This window comes from Sminthopsis crassicaudata, chromosome 4, assembly GCF_048593235.1.
Source record: "Sminthopsis crassicaudata isolate SCR6 chromosome 4, ASM4859323v1, whole genome shotgun sequence".
Classification (NCBI taxonomy): Eukaryota; Metazoa; Chordata; class Mammalia; order Dasyuromorphia; family Dasyuridae; genus Sminthopsis; species Sminthopsis crassicaudata.
In genome coordinates this window covers 308,869,556-308,893,604 of record NC_133620.1, presented here as the reverse complement: position 1 = coordinate 308,893,604, position 24,049 = coordinate 308,869,556, and the positions used below count along the sequence as shown (strand labels likewise).

Below are 24,049 nucleotides of genomic sequence, written 5' to 3'. Positions count from 1 at the left end.
ATTTATTAAGTGCTTTGCAACTTTTAGGTAGTCTATAAATATTAGCTACTATTGCTAGTGGTTTTATTAGGGGGGAAAGCAAACAAATGGAGAAACATGATACATTGATTTGGAGCAGCCAGCTCTAGTAATTCTCACCACAGGAGCAGAAAATGACTTTTCTGCTTAGATTACTTTCCTCTTATGGAAAGGAGGGAGAAATAGATCTTGAAGGAGATGTTCAGTTGACAGCAGGAGCTTAAGCTCTTTTTCTGAGTAGGAAGCCTGAGGGCATTTGGAGTTAATTTACCAATCATTTTTCCTTATGATCCACAGCAAACATCCTCATTAGCCACAGCAATTCAGCAGTTCATCCTAGTCTTGATTTTAAAGGGAGAGATGAGGAACAGGAAAAATGTCTAGTCTCTGCATGGCACCAAGATGGAGAATGCCACACTAACTCCAAACCTGATTCTTCACTCTCTTTAGAAGTTTCTCCCAGAACTTTTCTGGAAGCAGTCCTACAATCCTTCAATTCTACAATGTCAATACCGATAAATTCTAGGCAGAAATCTGCACAGCAATCATGAGCTAATTTTTAAAAGTGATTATTTTATGCATTTATTTTATATTCTGATAATCTGATAAAACTGGGGAGAGTTGTTTGTTTTTTCACAATGCCTGGTAAAAACCTATACAATGATACTTATGTTTCCTATATCTACATTCCTATAATACAATATTTCCCAAGATTTAAAAGATAGGTTTTACAAGATTAGATAAGTCAGTTAATGCTGAAAGCAATAGGCATTATTAGTGAAAGATAATGTAGTTTCACTGAAGATATCTAAAAATTGGAATAATAGAGAAAAAGGCATGTGCTAAAAGAGGAAGACACTAAAGGGGCAGCAGCCAATATCTCAAATCCTGTTGAACTATATGCCCCTGTACCTGATCTTGGAAAGAGCCCAGATCCTGTCTGAGCAATATTACTAGATTCTATAGGATCTATACTCTTATATAGTATACATCTATACTCTTGGGTCTCTACACCTGAGATACTATGAAGGAAAAGTTTTGGTTGCTTTGTGATTCAGCCTTCCACCTTCTTGTCTAAATGTAGGTACTTCTCAGTTTCAAGCAAAGTTATAAATTTTCTATGTATATTTTCTTCCTTACTAGACATATAATTTGCTTAACTATTTTATAATTTAGAACTATTTATAATTTGTAATTTAATCAATATTATAATTACATATTTATTCATTTAAACAATGTTTTATAACAAACAATCTCTCTTTAAATAATTCTTTAATTCTTTTATTAAATAATTGCTCATCAGTATTTTCAATTACTTTTTATTACTGGAAAAAGAACAGACACTCTTGCTTGTTTTTATATCCTCTTCATTGAACGGTATCTGGTAAATACTAAGCTTTTTATAAATGCTTTTTTTCATTCATTATTCATATGTACCCAGACCTGAGGGCTCTTTTTTAAAGTTGCTGATTCCTGAAGAGTAGTTAGAGTGAGGTGTAACACCTAAATTGATATAAAATACAAATATGCACTCTTAAAATACTTTTTGCAACTACATAATTTGTATTAGGAACATATCAGAGCAAAACATAAGGGGATCCAGAATAAGAAAATATATTTGGTATGAGATCTATTTATGTGTATGTTATCCGGAAGGATGTGTATGTGCCCATATGAAAAATAAATTATATAATGGGACAGTAAGACAAGAGAAATAATAATAAAATTCCTTATTCCTTTTTAGGGAAGAAACTTGGTTATACCTTCAACAATCAAAATTTCCATAATATTTCCTTGGGTCAAGGACAAGAGGTAGTGGCAGAGACTGCATTGGATCTGGCTGCCAAGAATGGTCACTGGGTTATCTTGCAGGTATTATCCACTTTGATCTCCCAATCCTAATTATAGAAACTCCCTTAAATTTTACTGTCTCCCTTCCATATTTTCTATCCTCTCTTATAAATCAATATTCCTTGGACATTGGGATAAAGGAGTAATGCTTTGTTTTGGTTTCAATAAATTGATTATCAAATTTGATTTTGAATCTCTTACCTTCATATTAGCTTTGGATTCAAAAGTTGAGAAATGTACTTCTTTCTGAGGGATTTCCTCAAAGAACAATAAATCTAGTAGAATAAAAGGATAGTGGCTACCTGATCCTGTTGTATTGTCATGGTGCTGGATAGAGAATGGCTTTTCCATCAGCTAGGTACTCTTTTGGTGATAAACTTGTGATTCTGAACTTCACTTAGCAAGGGGAATAAGAGAACTGCCTATTACTAACCACTTCTTTTGTTCCCACGAAGGGATGATCCTCTCACATAGCTCAAACAGCAACAAAAAAATTACAAAACCCCAAATTAACAAAATTACAAAAATTACAAACCTGACTTGGGCCTTGTGTTCTGACACACTCAATTTTTTTTCATTTAGAATTCTTAGGGGGGGTTTTCAATTCTTGTTTACTTTGCATCTCTGAGATTATAAATTTGATTTCATGATTCCAAACATCTAGGGTGCCTGATTATTTGATTGAAGGAAGCACTAAAACAATGATGTCAAATTCAAAGTAGAAATTGATTTTGAAGGGGGAATGAAACTGTTCCCTTTAAATTACCACTCTGAAACTGTGTTCCCTTTTGATATTGGGAGTCTCAGATGCTCCTGGGAAAGCATATCTCCCCAGATAAGTTAAGTGTCATTATTCAATTAGAAATCTTGATCAAAAAGTTACTCATTGATCTTTTTGGAAATGCCAGACCCTTTTAAATTCCAATTGGAGATCTGGGCCAGATATTGATAAGCATCTAGGGCTGGGGACTTTGGCTTTTCTTTGCAACCTGAAATATGAGCCTCAAGATTCCTTTTTAAAAGGCAATTTCTAAACTCATTCTTTGCAGAATGTCCAAAGGATCCTGCCCGTTGAGAAGGCATTCTCTTCTCAGTGCCAGCCTCCATTTCCCTAATAGGACTTTGCCACTAAAGAAGTCAGTCTCTTAGCAAAACTAGCTTCCTATCCAACAATAAACTTCCACTTTTGCCAATTAATATTTCGGGATTTGTGAATCCTTTCACAAAGAACCTGTACCTCCAACCAAAAGGGATTTTCACATCTCTCTGACTGCCACTAACCTCACCAATTTTTGAAGGCTGTGTATTGACTTAGAAACCTCAACATTATCTATGTGGAATTCTATTTTAATTTAAATTTGTAACACACAATTGGGAAATACTTATATTTTATTTTGGTTCTGGCTATGAAATTGACACTTTTGGAACAGAATGTCATGTAGATACAATCTATGTAAGTAAGCATTGCTTCCTTCCTTGCCAAAATTTGGAGAGCACAGCAGGGAATCAAAGAAAAGAAATTTAGTTACTTTGCAAGAACATGTAGAATTTTGCAAGAATCATAAGTGTTCTTGTCATTTTAAGGAACTCTTCAGGGAAATTAAAACACAATAACAGACTTTCAGAAGTCAGAGAACAGTTTTTAACATTCCTAGATTCTGGGGCAGCTTAAAAGAGTGCCTTAAATTGTCCGAAGATTTTAGGTCCTACCCTGCATGGTTCCAAGAAGCAGATATGTTTTGGATTCAAGCTGATCTCTGGATTTTCCAGAGAAACACATTGGTTCCAGAAATTCTTTAAGGTTTTGAGCTAAACTGAATTGAAATCCTTTAGAACTATACTCCAGACTAGTCTAGAATCTTGAGTCTCCTTGAAAAGCAAGGAAAATATATTAACATTTATGAAATCTTCTAAATAAGGACCCAATCCAAAATTAGCACAAGCTGCTCCTTTCTCCACATAGCCACTGAAATAGTTCCTCACTTTACTTACCTTCTTAACCATCAGGTGAAATAAGACTCTCCAGGACTAAACTTGATTCATGCTTACAAGCATGTACAAATACAGACCAAATACAAATCAAAAGATCCTTCCATCTGAAATCAGATAACATGAATATATTCCTCAAGGAATCAGCCAAGTATCTACATGGATCAGTGGCATATTTTTAATAAATGGGGATTTTGGCTAAAATATTCCTGTTTTAAATTCCTGGACTATAGATTAGAAAGATAATCATGTCTTTACTGATCTATAAGCCAACCCGAACCCTACAAAGATTTTATAATCTAGTTGGTTATATACATACATGTGCACATATATACACACATATTAAACTCTAAAGGGCTAGAACTTGAAAGTGAAATAGAGCACACAGGAGAGGTAATTATGGACTTAAGCTATTATAAAAGTATTTATGGAGGAACAGCTAGATGATTCAGGGGACAGAGCGCCAGCCTTAGAATCAGGAGAACCTAAATTCACATTCCAGCCTCAGACACTTGACATTTACCTAACCTCAACTGCCTCAAAATAATAATAATAATAATAATAATAATAATAATAATAATAATAATAATAATAATATAGGTGGAGCATGTGGACATTGATTTAACTAAAAAATGCATTTAGTCTAGGAGGAAAGGGGGTGGGTACATCATAAGCAAGAGAAAAAGAAACACACAAAGAGAAGTAATGAAGTATTTACTATGCCAAGGTATTGAATATTGAGTATACAGATCTAAATAAGAAAGACAAATAGCTCCTACCCCCAAGAATCTGTTGGGGGAAGGAATCAAAATAGGGAGAGTGTTGTGAGGAAAGATATGCTCACTACAGCATAATAGAGAGATAATTAAGAAGTGGCATGAAGGCCTGGTTCCATGCAAGATAAAGCAAAAGCTTTCCCATTAGGAGACAAAGGGATGATGACAAGAGTGCAAACAGTATGATGTGTAAATGGATAGGAAATACCATTGCTTATTCCCGAATAGGAAAACAGCATGATGAAAATTAGTTTGGGAGCAAAAGACAATGAATTGAAGAGAGTAGAGCCTCGAGATAAGTATAACCATCTTGGTGACTGTTAGTATCATCTATACATAAAGTAATAAAATCCTGGATTCTTTAATGGTGAGTACTTAAAGGAAGGCCCAGACAACCAATAAAATGGGAAGGTTCTTTCTAAGGTTCTTTCTGCTGTTTAATTTAATTAATCTCCCAGCCTTATGCGAGGTATAAATTCTTGGAAACCAAAATTAAGGTCAGCTTTATTGTCAGCTACAGAGTTGGTGGTTGCTTCAATGTAAAGCATAGCAAATAACTTTCTTCCTGCTAGAATATCCACCTGGTAGCCAAATGGCTTGACTCCCTTGAGAAGAAGCTGGAGCATCACAGCAACAGTAGCCATCATAAGTTCCGGGTCTTTATGAGTGCTGAACCTGCAACCTCTCCTGATGGCCACATCATTCCCCAAGGCATACTAGAAAATTCAATTAAGATCACCAATGAGCCTCCCATGGGCATGCATGCCAAACTGCACAAAGCCCTGGACAACTTTACTCAGGTACCAGACAAAGGACAAGGAGAGAGGGAAGGGAGAAGGGGATTTCCAATGCACATTTGAGATTCAACTATAGGATGTGCTTAGGTTAACGTTTGGCTGAGTAAAGAGTAGGAAAGTAGTACCTGTTCTTTTTTAACTGATCTGTAGCCTGTTTATTGTATACCCAATGTTTGTCTGATTCATAGGGGAAAAGGAATCAGAAATCTTATATGCATGTCTTTGAAAATAAGTAGGAGAATAGTACAGGGTCAAGTTGACTATACAGCAATAATAGTTCCCTAAAAGAATTCCAGAATAAGGGTGATAAGTTTGAAGAATAGAAAGAAAACCATAAGCTTCACTTGTATGAAAACTTTTCTTATGAGATTCTTAATCTCCATTTCTGACTTAGTGAAAAAGTAAGTAGAACTATCCCTGGAAGAAACCTACGGATGAGATTGGCCTAAAATGTGTCCACAAAAGAAATTGCTCTGCTACTAATTCATTTATTCTTCAATACAAAGAATCCTACTCAGAAGTCATTTGAAAAAATTCACAGAAATCCCTAAGCCTCTCTAGGCTGTACTATTTCTCTTGCTCAAAAGTCAAAGCATGTTCTAAAATTATGATGCTCTAATGGTATTACTGGGACACCATTGTGACAAGGTGTTACTATGTGATTTATGCAAAGCAGGCCATGCAGAAGCTTTCAATACCAGGCAAATATACAGATCCTCATTTTACAGATGAGCAAAGTGAAGTCCAAAGAAGTGACATGACTGGCCCAAGTTCCTACAAGGAGTAAGGAGCAGAGCTGAGATTCAGATCTAAGTCCTTAACTCCAAATATTCTTTAATTCTTATACTAGGCTGCCTGATTTGAACTCTTATCTGCTTTAAAATCTGAATCATCAGGAGTGAAACAAGGTTGCCCACTATCACCATTACTATTCAATATAGTACTAGAAATGCTAGCCTCGGCAATAAGAGCCGAGAAAGAGATTCAAGGAATTAGAGTAGGAAATGAGGAAATTAAACTATCACTTTTTGCAGATGACATGATGGTATACTTAGAGAACCCCAAAGACTCTGCTAAAAAGCTACTAGAAATAATTCAAAATTTCAGCAAAGTGGCAGGATACAAAATAAATCCACATAAATCCTCGGCATTTTTATATATCACTAACAAAATACAACAGCAAGAGATACAAAGAGAAATTCCATTCCAAACAAATGTTGAGAGTATAAAGTATTTGGGAATCCATCTACCAAAGAAAAGTCAGGAATTATATGAAAAAAACTACAAAACACTTGCCACAAAAATAAAATCAGATTTAAATAATTGGAAAGACATTCAGTGCTCTTGGATAGGCCGAGCGAATATAATAAAGATGACAATACTCCCCAAACTAATCTATTTATTTAGTGCTATACCAATCAGACTCCCAAGAAACTATTTCAATGACCTAGAAAAAATAACAACAAAATTCATATGGAAGAATAAAAGGTCGAGAATTGCAAGGGAACTAATGAAAAAAAACTCAGAGGAAGGTGGTCTAAGTGTACCTGATCTAAAGCTATATTATATAGCAGCAGTCACCAAAACCATTTGGTATTGGCTAAGAAATAGACCGGTAGATCAGTGAAACAGATTAGATACAAAGGACAAAAAAGGGTACATATATAGCAACCTAATCTTTGACAAACCCAAAGATACCAACATTAGGGATAAAAATTCATTATTTGGAAAAAACTGTTGGGAAAACTGGAAATTAGTATGGCAGAAATTAGATATGGATCCACACTTAACACCATATACCAAGATAAGATCAAAATGGGTCCATGATTTAGGCATAAAGAGGGAGATAATAAATAGATTAGAGGAACAGAGGATAATCTACCTCTCAGACTTGTGGAGGAGGAAGGAATTTATGACCAGAGGAGAACTAGAGATCATTATTGATCACAAAATAGAAGATTTTGATTACATCAAACTAAAAAGTTTCTGTACAAATAATACTAATGCAAACAAGATTAGAAGGGAAGTAACAAATTGGGAAAATATTTTTAAAAACAAAGGTTCTGACAAAGGTCTCATTTCCAAAATATATAGAGAACTGACCCTAATTTATAAGAAACCGAACCATTCTCCAATTGATAAATGGTCAAAGGATATGAACAGACAATTCTCAGAGGAAGAAATTGAAACTATATCCACTCACATGAAAGAGTGTTCCAAATCACTACTGATCAGAGAAATGCAAATTAAGACAACTCTGAGATACCACTACACACCTGTCAGATTGGCTAAGATGACAGGAACAAATAATGATGAATGTTGGAGGGGATGTGGGGAAACTGGGACACTAATACATTGCTGGTGGAGTTGCGAAAGAATCCAGCCATTCTGGAGAGCAATCTGGAATTATGCCCAAAACGTTGTCAAACTGTGCATACCCTTTGACCCAGCATTGCTGTTATTAGGATTATATCCCAAAGAAATACTAAAGAGCGGAAAGAGACATATATGTGCCAAAATGTTTGTGGCAGCTCTTTTTGCTGTAGCTAGAAACTGGAAGATGAATGGATGTCCATCAGTTGGAGAATGATTGGGTAAATTATGGTATATGAAGGTTATGGAATATTATTGCTCTGTAAGAAATGACCAGCAGGAGGAATACAGAGAGGCCTGGAGAGACTTAAATCAACTGATGCTGAGTGAAATGAATAGAACCAGAAGATCACTGTACACTTCAACAACAATACTGTATGAGGATGTATTCTGATGGAAGTGGAAATCTTCAACATAAAGAAAAACCAACTCACTTCCAGTTGATCAATGATGGACAGAGGTAGCTACACCCAGAGAAGAAACACTGGGAAGTGAATGTAAATTGTTAGCACTAATATCTGTCTGCCCAGGTTGCATGTACCTTCGGAATCTAATGTTTATTGTGCAACAAGAAAATGATATTGGCACACATGTATTGTACCTAGACTATATTGTAACACATGTAAAATGTATGGGATTGCCTGTCATCAGGGGGAGGGAATAGAGGGAGGGGGGGATAATTTGGAAAAATTAATACAAGGGATAATATTATTAAAAATATATATAATAATAAATTATTAAGTAAAAAAAAAAAAAAGAAATCTGAATCAATTATATTTTTTCAGGATACTCTGGAAATGTGTAGCCGAGAGACAGAGTTTAAGAGTATCCTATTTGCACTTTGTTATTTCCATGCCGTAGTGGCAGAAAGGCACAAATTTGGACCTCAAGGCTGGAATCGATCTTACCCTTTTAACACAGGAGATCTTACCATCTCAGTGAATGTACTCTATAACTTTCTTGAGGCCAATGCAAAGGTAAGGATAATGAATGAAATCATGGGTATTTAAACCAGGATCAATAAATATATAGATAGGAATGCCAAGTCCAAACCTTCCCATAATTTTAATTCAGATATAAAATATAGTGCCATTTTTGGTGGAAAAAGAGAAGCAGTCCCAAGGAAGGATTACCACTCAAAACTTTCTAACAAGAGGTATTTAGGTTTAGGGACAATTACCCTGATATGAATACAGGGTTCATATATAGACAGGGTTCATCCTACCCATATATAGTAATCTCATAGGTTACAGGACTACCTTGTGGCATAAAGTGCTAGGCAACATTTCTCAGATGGTCTTAAAGTATGACTTGAATATGAAGACACGATATCCTTAAAAAAAATAAATAAAAGATTAAGATGTGAGGGAGGAATTTACTGGAAGAAAGGGGGAGTAGAATGGAATAAATTATTTAATATAAAAAAGACAAGGAAAAGCTTTTATAATGAAGGAGAAAATGGGGGAGGTAAAAGGAAATTGACTCAAAGTGGGAAGTAAGAATACCTAGCAGCACCAGATTTCAATTACGCTTAAAGAAGTAATATTCAAAACTATTTGACATAGATTAGAAATATAGAAGAGTTGACAAATATTATATATTAGGAACTCCAGAAGTTAAATGAACACAATAACATAGTTTTTAATAAGCCTAAAGACATAAACTACTAGGGTAATTTACCATTCAGTAAAAACTATTGAGAAAACTAGAAATCAGGGAAAAATTAGATTTAATATCTCCCTATATGTGCCATTCAATAAGCTCCAGAAAGATATGTTACCTAGATATAAAAATATACCAAGTAGAAGAGGACCAAAATATTTTATCTAACTATGAATTAGGAGGAAAGGTCTTAACTAAAGCAGGATGTTGGAGGGTCTTCATAGCAAATTTCTCTGGTAAAGGGGTCTGATAACCAAGATATTTGGTATTTGATTCCAACATAAAGAAAATCTTATATAAGATAAATCTTGCAACAGATAAATTTATAAAGACTATGAAAGGCAGTTCTAAAGAGAGGCTAAAATAACTATATTAAAACATATTCCAAATTAAGCACTTCAAAAAAACAAACTGAGTTTATCCATTAAATAAGTGAAAAATAACAAAACAAAACAAAAAGGGAAAAGCAAAAGAGAAGATGTGGGAGAACAAACACTAAGATCAGGCTATGAAGTGGTCCAGTCTTTCTGGAAATCAATTTAGATGGTACTGTGTAATGTTCTGTTCTCTAGATTGTAATCATTCTCTCTAAGCTGATTTCTTGGGGGGGGGGGGCTTCTGAAAGCAGCCTTCATTTTATTTCAGTTCAATAATCACCTCAAATGCAACCAGGAGTTAAAGTCCAGATCCTTTATTTTCTCTTTCAAAGTAGCTTTCTTAGATTGATTTCAAGAGCTCTTGTCCAAACGTCTCCAGCCAGCACAAAGGTGGAAGTTGGATTGACTGACTCCACCCCATTGAGTGGGATTGTGGGCTTCTGTGGGCTTCTGAATTCTCCTGGAAGTCATTGCTAGTTGGGAATCTATAAGGCTTTTCCTTTCCTATATATATATATGCTCTCTAAAGGTGTGAAGTCTAATGTGTGAACCACATTTCCTTTAAAGGTATGAGCTCCTTTAAAGGTGTGAACTGAACTAAGTACATTACCTTGTTTCAAGTTCTGGCCCATAACATCTCCTTGTAGGATCAGATCAATCATACTAAACCATGCTAAATTAGATAATTATATCTATTCCAGTGACTTAGCACCTTGTAACAATCTTAACAGTAATGTATGCAAAAAGTCACTAAACGCTGTGAATACTAGAAATACCATTACTATTCAGATGTCTCAAATGAGATCAAAGACCAGTGCAAAAGGATCAAGAGGTACAAAAAAAAAAAAAAAAAAAAAAAAAAAAAGTTATAATAGTACCTTGTATTGTAGTGAAGAACTAGAAAGTAGATAACAAAATTATGGTATATTACTATAATAAGAGGATAAAAAAGGAAAAATGCAGAGAAATTTGGGAAAAAACTATATGACTTGACAGAAGGAAGTAAGCAGAATAAGAAGTATTATTTAATACTATAGTTTTATATAGGAAAATAATATTAAAATATGCACTGACCAGTGACCAATAATGAATGACTCCAAAAGACTGGTGATGAAGCATGCTACCAGATTCTTGGTAGAGAGGCGATAGATTGTTGATATATTTTCAGATATTTTCAATACAATACAAATATACTTTGCTTGGCTATGCTTCTGAGGGAGAGCTGTGGAGCACAGATAGTGATGCAAAAGAGAAGGAAAGGAAAGAGTAAAAATGAAAGTTTTATAACACCCAGAGGAAAGCAGGAGGAAGTTTAGAAGAGGATACAAATAAGGAGGACAATGATGGTACTACCACATTAAATGTATCCTATAGATATGCAGATAGCTACACATGCACACACACATATATATACACTAGTTCTATGTGACATATTCAGAGTTTCATATAGTTCTCTTTTTCAGATCTTCTTTGTGTAACAAATGTTCTGACCCCATTCTCTCCATGCTAAGTCTGTAACATCCCTTCCTTCCCCAAATTCTCAGATATACTAAAAGTGTTGGAACGTTTCTTTTCTCTGCCATCTTAATACAAACTTTTATATATAACATGCACATTCCAGACCCACTCTCTCAAGGCAGGCAGGCATCCCTTCAAAGTTTCAGGTTATTTTGAGGCTTGTAAGCAATCTTTTGCTCTGCTACCAATGGCTTTAGCCACTATCAACTTGTAGTTCTCCCTATCTTAGGAAAACTAATAACAACCTCTAATGATTTTTAGAAAAGAATTTTTATTTCAAAGATATAGCAAGAAAAAATATAAAAATATTTCCCCCAATAACTCAGTTACATATCCCTCCCATATAGCTTTTGTCTTGGCAAGAAGGTTAAGCTCATTATTTAGCTCAGTTCCTACATGGCATTGTTTCCATCAAGTTCACATCCAAAGACAGTATTGCTGCCAAATGAGTCCTTCCACTGGACTGGGACGCTGAAGATCCCTTCTGAAAATTGTTCCTTACTCCTGATTCCTCAGAGTATTTGTAGAGCTATCTATAAAATCCAACCTGGATTCTGACTCCCACATTCCTGTATTTTGCTTTCCTGGCCCTTAAAACTTTCAAGGTTGGAAGTTCCATGCTAAACACCTGGAGTGTAAAATAACAAACAATACCAAAAAACCAGATTCAGTTTTGGGGAGTTGATATAGCCTTAGGGGTAGAAAGTCCCACAATCCTTTTCCAGGCTACCTCACAAAGGTATGCATGAAGTCATGAGTAAAGAATTATGTTGCTCTAATTTGAATACCAAGAGAGAGTTTGAGCTGACTCAGGCTTTTTTGAAAATTAACTATTCCAGGTACACAGCCAACACAACCACCAAGCCTTTCAGACAAATAGTTGACCAACTGAAACAAAGTACAGAATGTTCATAAATGCATTTCTCTCACATATCAGAGAAGAACAATCTGCCAGAGGAAAGAGAGAGCATGGGATGCAAGGTTTAAGTACAAGTGTTGGCTCTGATGAGAATGACCAATTCTTTATTAAAGAACAAAAGAAATAATGGGAATAATATATTCACATATAAGAGAGTTTGAATGTAGAATAAAGGAAATGAAAGAACTCGTATTGAATGGCCTCTATTTTATCAGGAAAGTATAAAGTGGCATTTTCTTCTGAGAATAAGGAGTACAGCTGTCCTGGAGAATGTGTGAATCAATTAGGAAAGAATAAAAAAGTATTTTGTGGGATTGAGGCCATAGTTGAAATTAGAGAGCAAAAATGTTAGTAGAGTCAGCATGGTTGTGTGATTTTCTCCAATAAAATTCAACCACATGTTACTAGAAAAAGAGGAAATAAATGGTGAAATGTGAGTCATTTGGGGGCTGTCAAAGCTGTTATATTCCCACATTTCATTGTACCTGAAATCCCACTCTTTAAGCATCAACCTATTTCATTTACACATTAATTCCTATGTTGAATAATTTCACTCTTCTTCTCTGAAATCATCTTCCCTGCTTCTCAGGTACCCTATGATGATTTGCGTTATCTCTTTGGTGAGATCATGTATGGAGGCCACATCACAGATGACTGGGACAGGAAGCTCTGCCGAACATACCTGGAGGAATTCATTAAACCAGAAATGTTAGAAGGAGAAATGTTTCTGGCTCCAGGATTCCCATTTCCAGGCAATATGGACTACAACAGTTATCACCAGGTAATCTTCCCATTTCTAGTTCTGGCTGTGCTATGTGAACTTAATATCCCTGGGTTTGTTTCCTCTGCTTTACAATAAAGTACTTGGAGGTAAGATTAAAAAGTTTCTAAGGTTCTTTCCAGCCTAAAATACTCTTGAAAGCATAATGCTTTTAGGATATTCCAACAGTACTTTCAAAGTCATTTTGGAACAGCCATGCTGGAATGTTTTTCAAGAATTCTCTTTTCTTGCTTAAGAAAGCTTATTGAATTCCTCTATATTTCATTCTTAATCTTAAGTTGGTTCATTTTTATTACAAGGATTTTATAGTTCTTAATGTATATGTTCTCATTCACAAATATATCAGAGAAATGCATTTCATTGCTTTAATTTTTAAATGACTAAGACATAGTAAATGTAAATTCACAATAAAGAATTTAGCTCACTTCTGCTAAATTCATAATCATCCTCAAACTTTTCAATAGACCAGTACTTTATGGACCTTCTACCCATGCTGATGCTTACTGATACTGCAAAAATGATTAAGCTCTAAAAAAATAGTATCTCTGGACAAAAAGAGAGTGAGTTATATAAAGGAAAATAAAATAAATTTTAAATCATTTAGATTAGATACATAGAAAAATGATTTGTCCTACAGGGATCCTTATGTACAGATAAGTGGCCCTCCATTTCTATTTGTTTCACATCACCAAGTTAGAGGATAGGCAATGAACAGCACCATCTTAGAGGCTTCTGAGCAACACCTAGATTCCTTATGTACTCTAAGCCTGATTTTTCTTGAAGAGAAAATAGGTAATCAAGTTAATTTGATGAGGAAAATTTCCTATTCCAATTTATTACTCAGAAATCAAAAGGCATTTTATGTAAACATTTTACCTATATTCTTTGCTTTCATTGTTATTAATTTCCAATGGCATCCTCATCTCAATAGAGCACTTCTAGAATCAGAAAATTAAGAATTAAGCAAAACAAATCATTGCCTTTGTAATGTCATAAAATACTTCATTCTGCATCCATTATTTACACCACCTTTCTACTGGGAGAAATGCATGAAATCACTGACACTTTACTGACACTGCAATTACTACATTGTCCAGAGTTCTGATGTATTTTAATGTCAATCAACAAGTTTAAGATATGTGCTTCCTTATTTTTTGCCTAATGCCATCCTATGAGACTACAAAAAATATAGGAGACATGGTTTGTGCCACTAAAATGATACTCATAATTCAATAACCATTTACTAAATGCCTGTTGTGTCAGCACTATACCAAACATTGGGGACACCAAGAAAAAAAAAGACAGTCCTTGCATTCAAGAAGCTCACAATCTAATGGTAGAGAAGTTGAAACATAGGAAGATGCCTAGTGTGGGGATATGATGAAGCCCAGAGGAGTGCAGTTGAGTAGGAGATGAGGGAACAGCTAGTCTTTATCCTCTTGTTAAAAGAAACTCTCCACGGTTTAATTTCTACCCTTTCCCACCCTGGAGCAGAATTCCAGGGGCAGAGGGTGCTAAAGAGGTTTGAATTCCAGGGCTGATATAACTCATAAATTAACTAGAAAAAAAAATTAGGTGCTGAACTATGGTGCCAAGAATGATTTTAAGTACAACAACATGAACCCAGAGCTCAGGGGATATGAACTTACTTTCTTCCCATGACAATATATATTTTTGTGGGACAGTACATCCCAGGGTTTTGTACATGATTTACTCTGCCTCTAGTTAAATAAACAAAGTGACAAAATACAGTCTTTGTTGTACTACTTTTCAATATTAAATCTATCAATTGTTGTTCCAAGTTCAGTTCTAACTGTTGCTTCATGGTCTGCATACAGGTACCTTAGGAAACAAGTAAGATGATCTGGCATTTCTTTGAGTACTTGTCAGTTTGTTGTGATACACATAGTTAAAGGTAATAGTGGAATCTATGAAACAGAAGTAGGTTTGTGTGTGTGTGTGTGTGTGTGTGTGTGTGTGTGTGTGTGTGTGTGTGTGTGTGTGTATGTTTTGTGGAACTCCCTTACTTTCTCTATAATCCAATGAATAAAATCCAAGCAATTTCATCTTTAGTTCCTCTGCCTCTTTGAAAACCCACCTGCTCTTCCAGTACTACTTGGTTCACATATTGCTGGTCTAGCTCACAGAATCAAAAGCATAATTTTGCTGACATATGAAATGAGAGAAAATGTTTTAATAATTTGAACATCCCTTGCCATTGTCCTCCTTTAGGATTAAGACATAAAACGATCTTTTCCAAATCAGTGTCCACTGTTGAGTTTTCCAAATTAGCTAACATACTAAGTGCAAGAGATTTAATAGCTTCACCATTTAGGATTTCAATTTCATCCCTTAACTAGTCTTATTTTTAGCATAATTCCTAAGGTCCATGTGACTTCATTCTCCAGAAATGATCAGTAACCATACCCTTGTGCTTTTTGGTGATGTGAATAACTTTCTTTCCTTTTTTAATAAGTAAATATTTTATTTTTACCCCAATTACATAATTTTTTTAAATTCAAGCTTTGTGTTCAAATTTATCCTTCTTTCCCTCTTCTTCCCTATCTCTGAAAGGGAAAGCAATCTGATATGCATTATACATGTGTAATCAAATAAAACATAGTTCTGTATTAGTCATTTTGTAGAAGAAAATTCAAACCAAAAATGGAAAAAGAAAAAAAAAAAGAAAAGAAAAGAAAAAATAGTAGACTTCACTCTGTATTCAGATACCATCAGTTCTTTCTTCTTATGTGTATAGCATTTTTCATCATGAGTTCTTTGGGATTGTCTTGGATCTCTGTATTGCAAATTATAGTTAAGTCATTCATAACTGTTCATCATACAAAGATCTTTTTGTATTGTTCTTTTGTGTATTCTTGCCATCTCTTCTTAATCTCTTCTCCTGTGAGGTCCCTACCATTTTGATCTTTTATCATGGAAATCTTTTTTTCTCTTTTACATTCTATTGTTTTCTTCTATTTCTTTGCATTGCTCATTTAAGAAAAGCTTAGATTGACAAGAATTTCGGAATTAATGAGAAAAAAAAAAATACAAAGGATAGTCTAGCAGTGCCAGACTTAAAACTCTATTATAAAACAATAGTCCTCAAAACCATGGGTGCTGACTAAGAAATAGAGTAGAAGATCAGTGGAATAGGTTAAATATACATGACAACAATAAATATAGCAATATAATATTTGATAACCCCCAAACTCCAGCTTCTGGGGATAAAAATATATTATTTGACAAAAATTCCTGAGAAAACTGAAAAATAATGTAAGAAACTTGGCATAGACCTATATCTCACATCCCAGACCAAAACAAGGTCAAAATAAATACACAATTCATTCAAAGGCTGATATCATAAGCAAACTAGGAGAACAAGGGATAGTTTACCTATCAAATCTTTGGAGACGGGAGGAATTTGTCACCAAAGAAGAACTAGAGAATATCATGAAAGGCAAAGTGGACAACTTTGATCATATTAATTTTTTTTGCAAAAATAATACCAACAAATAACATTAAATGATGGAACTCTGTCTTCCCAGAAATCAGCCAGAGTCAGGATCACTAAACATCTTTATTCTTGATCTTTTACAGTCAAGGTCAGGGGATTAAATCTCCCCACACACCTTCCTCCCTCCAATACCACAAGAGAGAGAGTGAGAGTCTCAATTTCCTCTTCCTCCTCCTACCCCTCACCACATCACTTCCCCCTCTTTGTCCCACCAATCAAATCAGCACAGCTGGGGAGGGTCAACCTTCAAACAAGTTAATAAGGAACCATCCAATTGGCAATTAGTCTCATGTGCTCCATTATCCAAGTGCATTTGCTCAGTTCTAGCCCTTTATAATTAAAAGAGAAGTACAAATCTAAGGAAAATTTTAGTCTGTGTTTCTGACAAAGTCCTCATTTCTAAAATATATAAAGAACTCTGTGAAATTTGTAAGAATATAAGTCATTTCCCAATTCATAAATGGTCGAAGGATATGAACAGACATCTATAGTCATATAAAAAAAAAAGTTCTTGATCACTATTGATTAGAGAAATGCAAATTAAAATAACTCTGAGGTACCACCTCACATCTCTCAGATTGATTAAAATGAAAGGAAAAGATAATGATAAATATTGGAGAGAATGTGGAAAAAACTGGGACACTAATAGTGGAGTTGTGAAATGATCAATCATTCTGGAGAGCATTGTAGAACTATGTCCAAAGAATTATTAAACTACTGAGTCTGTATCCCAAGGAAATCATAAAGGAGGGGAAAGGACACATATGTGCAAAAATTCTGTTTGTAGCAGCTTTTTGTGGTGGCAAAGAATTAGAAAATGAGTAGATGAAGATGGTGGAGAAGGCACAAGTGACTCTTTAGTCTTTAAGCTCCTCTCATGCCCTCACTACCAATCTTTGAATTCAGCCTCAAAAATAGCGCTTGACTGGCAAAATTCACGAAAATTAAAGCTACAACGACTTACCAGAAGAAGATAATCTGGAGGACTGCCAGAGCAGGTTTGTTCTGAGGGGCAGGAACAGAAAAACTGGCATCCTGAGCAGACCAGGGACTGGGTAGACTCTGTGGGTAGAAAAGTAGTGGAAATGACTGCCATAGGCTGACTTCTTTGCCTTGATTATAAAGCAGTGGACCAGCAGAGAGATTAGAGCCAGAGGTACGGGGAACTCTAAAAATGCCAGAACTTAACAGGATCTGGCTGTACTCCCCCCCTCCAAAAAAAAAAAAAAAAAAAAAAAAAAAAACGGAAGTGATTCAGCATAGACCAGCTCAACTGTGCACCTGCATTCTGCAGCACTGCCAGGGCAGTTGCAAATCTGCATGGCAACGGGGCACAGCCCAGGGCAGCCTCTAATCAGAACAGTGGGTGGGCTTGGCCTGGGGCAACAGAACTTCCCCAGCACAACTGTGCTTCCTTGGGCAGAGCCATGTCCAATGCCTTGCAAGACTTATTCGCCAGGCAACTGCTAATGCCCACAGCTGGTTTTGGCTCAGGATAGTGATACTTTTACTGCTCAGCCTCTTGCTTTAGGGAAGTCATTAATCCGCACAGTGGGGTTCTTTGCAGGGCACCCCAGCAGCTCAGCCTTCCAGGCCAAAGTCACTTCCAATGCAGAACTATTTCCCAGAACATTCCTGTACCTGTACACTCTTTGTACCCAGTTGGCAGGCGGTCCATATAACTATCCCACTTCTGCAGAGGAAGCTGGTAACCTCCTAGCCCTGAAGGCAGACCCTACACATTTTTTTAAAAATGAGTAAAAATATCAAAAGGACAATCTATAGCTTCTATACAGAAAGAGTTTTCAACCCCAAGAAGACTAATAGCAGTCTCCAGACAATTGTTGGTCCCCAACACAACAGGCTCTCCTAGAAGAGACTATTAAAAATCTTAAAAGAGAGTTAGAAGAAAAATGGGGAAAGGAAAGAGAAGCAATGCAAGAGAGTAACAACTTCCTGAAATGTGAAATAGAAAAGGTAAAAAACTCCCAGGAAGTGCAGGGAAACAGAATTTGTGAATTGGAAAAGGTAAAGAACTCCCAGGAAAGTAGGATTTGTGAATTGGAAAAATAAAATAACTCAGGGGGAAAAAAATTAGTGAAATGGAAAAAAATTCTATAGAGCAAAACAACTCATTTAAAAATTCAATTGAACATATACAAAAAGAAGTTAAAAAAAAGCTAATGAAGAAAATAACTCATTAAAAATCAGAACTGAACAAATAGAAACTAATGATTCATTGAGACACTAAGAATCAGACAAGCAAAATCCAAAAAATAGAAAGAAACATTAAATATCTACTTGAAAAATCAACAGACCTGGGAAATAGATCTAGGAAAGATAATCTGAGGATCATTAGACTTCCCGAAAATTATAATTAAAAAAAAAAAAGCCCTGAGGATCATTAGACTTCCCGAAAATTATAATTTAAAAAAAAAAGCCTAGATACTATTTTACAGGAAATCATCAAAGAGAACTGCCCAGAGGTAATAGAACCAGAAGGTAAAATAGGCATTGAAAGAATTCATTGAACACCTTCAGAAAAAGACCCTTAAAAAAAAAACTCCATGGAACATTGTGGCCAAATTTCAGAACTATCAGACTAAGGAAAAAATATTACAAGCAGCCAGGAAAAAACAATTCAAATATCGAGGTGCCACAATAAGGGTCACTCAAGATCTGGCTGCCTCTACATTAAAGGATCGAAGGGCCTGGAATCTGATATTCTGAAAGGCAAAAGAACTTGGAATACAGCCAAGAATGAACTACCCAGCTAAGCTAAGCATTTTCTTCCATGGAAGAAGTTGGACATTAAATGAAACAGAAGAATTCCAATTGTTTCTAAGGAAAAAACCAGATCTAAACAAAAAAATTTGATTTGCAACCATAGGCTCAAGGGAAACAAAAAAAAAAGGTAAAAGGAACTCTTAAGAGAACTGTATTTCTGTTGTGGATATACATAAAGACCACATGTATAATTTGATTTTACTGATATATAATAAAAAAGGGATGTAGAAATGGAAATGGGATAGAGGAAAAGGGGAGATAAAAAGAGGGAAACTACATCCCAGGAAGAGGCAAAGAAAACCTATCATATCTCAGGGAAGTTAGAGTGGGGGAGGAACATTGTGTGAATATTAATTCTCATCAGAGTTGGCTCAAAGAGAAAATAATTGACATGTTTGTTTTACAGAGAATTCTCTCTCACCTCATTAAAAAATGGGAGAAGAAAAGGGAAAAGGAAGAGTAATAAGGGAAGGGTACAAGAAAGGGGAAGGGATTAAAGGGAGGAGGGAACAATACTAAAGAAGGAGGTCTGCGTGATGCAACTGGGGCCCATAAGTTTAATACTGGGGAAGGGGTTCAGGGGGGGATAAGGGAAAAAAAGCATAATCTGGGGATAGTATGATGGCAGAAAATACAGACTTAGCCATTTTAACTGTAAATGTGAATAGTATGAGCTCTCCCATTAAGCAGAGGCAGATAGCAGACTGGATCAAAAGTCAGAACCCTACAATATGTTGTTTACAGGAAACACATTTAAAGCAGGGAGATATATACCGAGTAAAGGTAAAAGGCTGAAGCAAAATCTATTATTCTTCAGGTGAAATCAAAAAACCAGGGGTAGCCATCCTTATCTCAGATCAGGCAAAAGCAAAAATTGATCTAAATAAGAGATAAGGAAGGAAAATATATCCTGCTAAAGGGTAGCATAGACAATGAAGCAATATCAATACTAAACATATATGCACCAAGTGGTATAGCATGTAACTTCCTAAAGAAGTTAATAGAGTAGCAAGAAGAAATAGACAGCAAAATTATAATAGTGGGAGATCTTAACCTTGCACTCTCAGAATTGGATAAATCAAACCACAAAACAAAAAAGAAATTAAAGAGGTAAATAGAATATTAGAAAAATTAGGTATGATAGATTTTTGGAGAAAACTGAATGGTAACAGAAAGGAGTATACTTTCTTCTCAGCAGTTCATGAAATCTATACAAAACTTGACCCTATATTAGGACATAAAAACCTCAAATTAAATGCAGGAAGGCAGAAATAGTGAATGCTTTCTTTTCAGATCATGATGCAATAAAAACTACATTAATAAAAAGTTATGGGTGAATAGACCAAAATGTAATTGGAAACTAAATAATCTCATCTTTAAGATTTAAATTTTTTAAACTATTTTAAGAATGATTGGATGAAACAGCAAATTATAGACACAATGAATAATTTCACTTAAGATATTGACAATGATGAGCCAAGACAGTAATAAGGGGAAATTTTCTATCTTTAGAGGCTTACTTGAATAAATAGAGAAAGAGAAAATCAATGAATTGGGCTTATAACTTAAAAAGCTGGAGAAAGACCAAATTAAAACCGCCCCAACTAAATACTAAACTTGAAATTCTAAAATTAAAAGGAGAAATTAATAATATTGAAAGTAAAAAAAAAACTGTTTAATTAATAAATAAAACTAAGAGTTGGTTTTATGAAAAAACCAATAAAATAAATAAGCCTTTGGTGAATCTGATCAGAAAAAGGAAAGAGGAAAATCAAATTCTTAGTCTTAAAAATGAAAAGGGAGAATTGTCCACCAATGAGGAGGAAATTAGAGCAATAATGAGTTACTTTGCTCAAATTTATGCCAATAAACTTGATAACCTAAGTGAAATGGATGACTACCTCCAAAAACATAGGCTTCCCAGATTAACAGAGGAGGAATTAAATTACTTAAATAGTCCCATTTCAGAAAAAGAAATAGAACAAGCTATTAAGCAACTCCCTAAGAAAAAATCCCCAGGACCAGATGGATTTACATGTGAATTCTACCAAATATTTAAAGAACAATTAGCCCCAATGTTATATAAACTATTTGAAAAAATAGGGAATGAAGGAGGCCTACCAAATTCCTTTTATGATACAGACATGGTACTGATACTTAAATCAGGTAGGTTGAAAACTAAGAAAGAAAACTATGGACCAATCTCCTTAATGAATATTGATGCTAAAATCTTAAATATGATATTAGCAAAAAGACTACAGAAAATCATCCCCAGGATATAATACACCATGATCAAGTAGGATTTACACCAGGAATGCAGGACTGGTTCAATATTAGGAAAACTATCACATATTAACAACCAAATTAACAAAAATCATATGATCTCAATAGATGCAGAAAAAGCATTTGATAAAATCTGACATCCATTCCTACTAAAAACACTTGAGAGTATAGGAATAAATGGAATTTTCCTTAAAATAATTGGTAGCATCTATTTAAAACCATTAGTAAACATCATATGTAATGGGGATAAACTGGAACCATTCCCAATAAGATCAGGAGTGAAGCAAGGTTGTCCACTATCACCATTACTATTCAATATTGTATTAGAAATGCTAGCTTTGACAATAAAAGAGATGAGAAAGAAATTAAAGGAATTAGAATAGGTAATGAGGAAACCAAACTATCACTCTTTGCAAATAATATGATGGTATACTTAGGGAACCCCAGGGATTCTACTAAAAAGCTATTAGAAATAATCCACACCTTTAGCAAAGTTGCAGGATACAAAATAAACCCACATAATTCATCGGCATTCTTATACTAACAAAATCCAACAGTTAGAACTACAAAGAGAAATTCCATTTAAAGTAACTACTGATAGTATAAAATATTTAGGAATCTATCTGCTAAGGGAAAATCAGAAACTATATGAGCAAAACTACAAAACACTTTCCACACAAAGAAAGTCAGATCTAACTAATTGGAAAAATATTAAATGCTCTTAAATAGGGTGAGCAAATACAATAAAGATGACAATACTACCTAAACTAATCTATTTTAGTACTATACCAGTCAGACTCCCAAAAAACTATTTAAATGACCTAGAAAAAATAACAACAAAGTTTGTATGAAAAAACAAAAGGTCAAGAATTTCAAGGGAATTAATGAAAAAAAAAAAATCAAATGAAGGTGGCCTAGCTATACCAGATCTAAAATTATATTATAAAGCAGCGGTTACCAAAACCATTTGGTATTGGCTAAGAAACAGACTAGTTGATCAGTGGAATAGGTTAGGTTCAAAGGAAAAAACAACCAATAACTTTACTAATCTAATGTTTGACAAACCCAAAGACCCCAGCTTTTGGGATAAGAATTTACTGTTTGATAAAAATCGCTGGGAAAATTGAAAGTTAGTATGGCAGAAACTAGGCCAATGCCTACACTTAACACCATACACCAAGCTCAGATCAAAATGGGTTCATGACCTAAGCATAAAGAATGAGATTATAAATAAATTAGAAGAGCATGGGATAGTTTACCTCTCAGACCTGTGGAAAAGGAAGGAATTCATGACCAAAGAAGAACTAGAGATCATTATTGATCACAAAATAGAAAATTTTGATTATATCATATTGAAAAGTTTTTGTACAAACAAAACTAATGCAGAAAAGATTAGAAGGGAAGTAATAAACTGGGAAAATATTTTTACAGTCAAAGGTTCTGATAAAGGCCTCACTTCCAAAATATATAGAGAATTGACTCTAATTTATAAGAAATCAAGCTATTCTCCAATTGATAAATGGTCAAAGGATAAGAACAAACAATTCTCAGACAAAGAAATTGAAACAATTTCTAGCCATATGAAAAGATGTTCCAAGTCATTATTAATCAGAGAAATGCAAATTAAGACAACTCTGAGATGCCATTACATGCCTGTCAGATTGGCTAGAATGACAGGGAAAGATAATGTGCAATGTAGGACGGGATGTGGGAAAATTGGGACACTGATACATTTGAATACATCCAGCCATTCTTGAGAGCAATTTGGAACTATGTTCAAAGAATTATCAAACTATGTATACCCTTTGATCCAGCAGCGTTACTATTGGACTTATATCCCAAAGATATTTTAAAGAAGGGAAAGGGACCTGTATTTGCAAGAATACTTGTGGTAGCCCTCTTTGTAGTGGCCAGAAACTTGAAACTGAGTGGATGCCCATCAATTGGAGAATGGCTGAGTAAACTGTGGTATGTGAATATTATGGAGTATTATTATTCTGTAAGAAATGACCAACAGAATGCTTTCAGAAAGGCCTAGAGAGACTTACATGAATGGCCGCTGAGTATAATGAGCAGGACCAGGAGATCATTATATATTTCAACAAAAATACTGTATGATGATCAATTCTGATGGACAAGGCCCTCTCCAATAATGAGATGAGCCAAATCAGTTCCAATAGAGCAGTAATGAATTGAAATACACCCAGTGAAATAATTCTGGGAGTTGACTATGAACCATTACATAGAATTCCCAATCCCTATATTTTTGTCTGCCTACATTTTTTATTTCCTTCACAGGCTAATTGTACACTGTTTCAAAATCAGATTCTTTTTGTACAGCAAAATAACTGTTTGGGCATGTACACATGTATTGTATTTAACTTATACTTTCACATATTTA

At 34.8% G+C, this 24,049-nt stretch overlaps 1 protein-coding gene across 1 annotated transcript in view; it reads left to right on the top strand.

The window, feature by feature from the left end:
• DNAH9 (dynein axonemal heavy chain 9) overlaps nt 1–24,049 on the top strand; it is a 572,299-nt gene that overhangs the window by 513,191 nt on the left and 35,059 nt on the right. Inside the window, exons 61-64 of the mRNA XM_074264740.1 lie at nt 1,763–1,890; nt 5,207–5,434; nt 8,590–8,781; nt 12,870–13,061. Of these exons, the coding sequence (XP_074120841.1) occupies nt 1,763–1,890; nt 5,207–5,434; nt 8,590–8,781; nt 12,870–13,061 (740 nt within the window). The remainder of the gene's footprint in view (nt 1–1,762; nt 1,891–5,206; nt 5,435–8,589; nt 8,782–12,869; nt 13,062–24,049) is intronic.